The sequence below is a fragment of the Oncorhynchus kisutch genome, linkage group LG13 (genome assembly GCF_002021735.2).
Source record: "Oncorhynchus kisutch isolate 150728-3 linkage group LG13, Okis_V2, whole genome shotgun sequence".
In the NCBI taxonomy this organism is placed as follows: Eukaryota; Metazoa; Chordata; class Actinopteri; order Salmoniformes; family Salmonidae; genus Oncorhynchus; species Oncorhynchus kisutch.
The window spans coordinates 27,787,020-27,790,157 of record NC_034186.2 but is presented as its reverse complement, the minus strand read 5'-3'; the positions used below and the strand labels follow the sequence as shown (position 1 = coordinate 27,790,157).

Here is a 3,138-nt window from a genome sequence, read left to right as displayed (position 1 = left end):
GTGATCCTGCTTGTGATGCTGCGTGAGCAACCCTATAGTCATGTTGACCAGGGCAACAGGAAGTTAAGTTTAGGATACAATATAGGGACAGAACATGTCACCACTACACACAATTCAGCTGTGCTATGAATTTACTAAACACTTTGGCTGCAATGCATTAAAAATAACTTTAGAAATGATTGAAAACGTATTATGATTGAGTAATTGAAGTTATAATCATGATTTACTTTATAGGTCCCTCAACTATAGTAGTGTGTCAGAAGCATTTGGAGGCCTGTGAATGTAGACCACTTCACAACATACAGAGTATCTGTGTTCCTTAAACCTTGTTAGATGGTGAGACTCAAGTGGAGCTGAGGTGTTAGGTGGTCCACTCATGTTGCACTCAAATCTACACTAGAGAGATAGAAGGGTCATTGACTGAAACTCAATCACTAACCTCAGGATCAATAAGGCATTCCTGGCCTACATCCCTGCTGTAGAGGTTGAACCTACAACCACAGGTCTAGGACCAGATTACTCAGTCCCACAGCAATGTCTAACTAGTGTGCTGTAGAGAGATAAAAGGGTCATTGACTGTGAAACATCACTAACCTCAGGATCAATAAGGCATTCATGGTACAGATAACTTGCTGCTCTCATAACATGTTGCAACATGTTTCAGTGTACACACACAATACACACCCTTTCACAACACACACAGAGGCATTGTATTCAGTTCACATATGTTTTATTACATTTCTTAAATATTGATTTGTTTCTGAAGTGCTCTGAAAATGAACATACAAAATTATATTGTTTCTTATTACAAATTGTAAATGTAAGTACTCCAAGTCGATCTTATATACAACTAATAACAATGAGTGGAACCCCATTAAACAACTTCAGAAAAAAACAAGTAACTAAGCTTTTTTCTAACTTAATTCAATACAATTAAGAATAAACAATACACTGTAACTCAAAAGTTAGGCAGCTTTTGTTAAACGGTTTCATCTGTTTAGACTAGGCTACACGCCTTCTCCTTAAGCGCCAGGAAGTTTTCAAATCTACTGTCTTTGTTTTTTATAATACTGAATCATCACGAAGGTCCATTCATAAAAGCACAGCTTGGTCAACGCCAACAAATGGCCAGTCAATAAAAACAACACGAAACAAAACATCCGTTTGTCCTGTTTGTTGCTGTTTCTTTTCCTTCACACGCTCTGCTCTGTCCGGAGCCCCAACTCCTGTGCTCAACGGTGGCGCGCGAAGCACCCGGTTAGAGGCAGCCAGCCAGTCACGGTTCCCTCCCACCATTCTCGTGCTGTTACTGTCCCATTCTACCTGTCACAATGCCACGGAGCCACGGAACAGCCATCCAGTCACTTATAAACGATCTGTCCTTTTCGTTCAAACTCTTCCTCTACTCTTCCCCAAGTGTCCTCTCCTCTTCAGAAGGTCTGGAGCTGCTGCGTTAGCATGAGTTGACAGCCGCTGTTAACATGGTTCATCACCTTCTGTTTGAGCTGGGCTACCTGTTCCCTCAGCATGTTGGCTGTGGAAGCCAGGTCGGAGTTCTGAGTCTTCAGGTTCTTCACCTTGTCCTCCAACCGGGAGATGCGCTCTAGCTTCCGCTTCCTGCACTTGGAAGCGGCGACGCGGTTCCTCATGCGCTTCCTCTCGGCTTTGATCCTCTCCTGATTCTCCATGTCGATGGGAGAGAGTGGAGGGGTCTCCCCTAGCATCTCAGGTACCGTCTGGGGCTCCTCTTTCAGGGCTGTGAGCCTGGGGTGGGGGTGAGACTGCTGCCCATAGATGGGGAGCTGAGGCGGGGCAGAGGGGAAGCTCATAGCCGGCACTGAGGTGGTGTAACCCGGGGCTAAGTTGGTGGTGACAGCCGGGGTGAAAGTGTTCAAGTTTTCGTAGACAGGTGACTCAGAGCGCATGGCTACGTTGTTATAAACAGTGCTCCCAGCCACGGAGCAAACAGGTGGGAGTGTGGTCGAGTTGTTGATTCTTGTCTGCCCGGTGGAGGTGACTGGGACCCCAGGTGCGTTGGGCAAGACGTGTTGATGATGGAGCTCCGCCAGAGCTCTAACGAACCCCTCGGCAAAGCCCTCCTGCTCATCAGTCACGTTCCTCGGACAGAGGAACTGCGTCGGGGTAGGTGTGGTGGTGATCAGGCCGTTGCTGGACTGAATGATGAGGCGCTCCAACTCTGGGGAGGCAAGTTTGAGGAGCTGCACATCCGGAGAGGTGAGGATATCGCTGGCTTTAGCCTGGAGGTGAGGTTTGAGTGTGATGGTTGGGTCAGCCAGGTTCAGTGTCATGCTGTGTTTCAGAGCTTTGGGGTTGTATCCGTAGCCCGCGTTCTGATGCTGGGAGAAAGCGTTATGCGAGTCGTCGTAGAAAGTAGTTTCCATCTTGGTAGACATAGAATATAAACCAAACACTCAGTTTGAAATGTCTCTAGTAGGCTACTCAAACATAAGATATGTGTGTTTCGGTTACCTCTCTCTCGTTCTTTCCGTTGTAAAACTCGGAGAAAAGTGTCATACTGTGTCAGACAATGCTTTCAACCTCCGAAGCCGAGCCAAGAGTCTGGAATAAAATCGTGTCCCGTACACACACTTCTAATTTGTAAGCGCACTCCTTGTCCCGAGAAAAAGTAATCTGTTCAGCTTCACTGATAGTCTGACTCAGAACGCTGTATAAATTCTTCAAACTCGTTCTTTCGCTTCTGTCCACAGTTTTTTGACAGTCTTCGAATGAGACGCGGTAAGTGCTATACGTTCTTATTATTCAACAGCATTCCTGCTCAAAGCGCGCCTTTCTAGCTCTCTGTGTGTATACTGACTCTTCCAGCGTGGAGGCAAAGCTTATCTGCAGCCGCTGCCTCTCTAAAAATACACATGATGTCACCTCTGGAGTCTTCCATTGGCTGCAGGCGTTTGCGGGGCGTTCCCTGTTGCCAGATAAGGCGCGTTGCCTAGACGACCACCCAGAAGATTCTCGGTCTCGCGTTGGCTGATGGGATGAGGTAATGCAAGTGAAGGGGCGCGGTGCATTGTGGAATGACGTGTGGTTTTTGAATATCTGGTTACCCGCGGCTTAGCGCTCACAGAGAGTAGTAGCGGGATAGACCGTGTGTATTTGGAA

The 3,138-nt window shown here is 47.0% G+C and overlaps 1 protein-coding gene across 1 annotated transcript; it reads right to left on the bottom strand.

The window, feature by feature from the left end:
* Positions 1 to 713: 713 nt before the first annotated feature.
* On the bottom strand, positions 714 to 2,859 carry LOC109902677 (transcription factor AP-1). Its single transcript, XM_020499246.2, has one exon. It carries the CDS (start codon positions 2,412 to 2,414, stop codon positions 1,431 to 1,433), a length of 984 nt encoding a protein of 327 aa, XP_020354835.1. The 5' UTR covers positions 2,415 to 2,859; the 3' UTR covers positions 714 to 1,430.
* Between the last annotated feature and the right edge of the window lie 279 nt (positions 2,860 to 3,138).

Excerpts from the sequence above, each read along its gene's own strand:
- LOC109902677 (XM_020499246.2), bottom strand. The coding sequence starts at position 2,414 with ATGTCTACCAAGATGGAAACTACTTTCTACGACGACTCGCATAACGCT.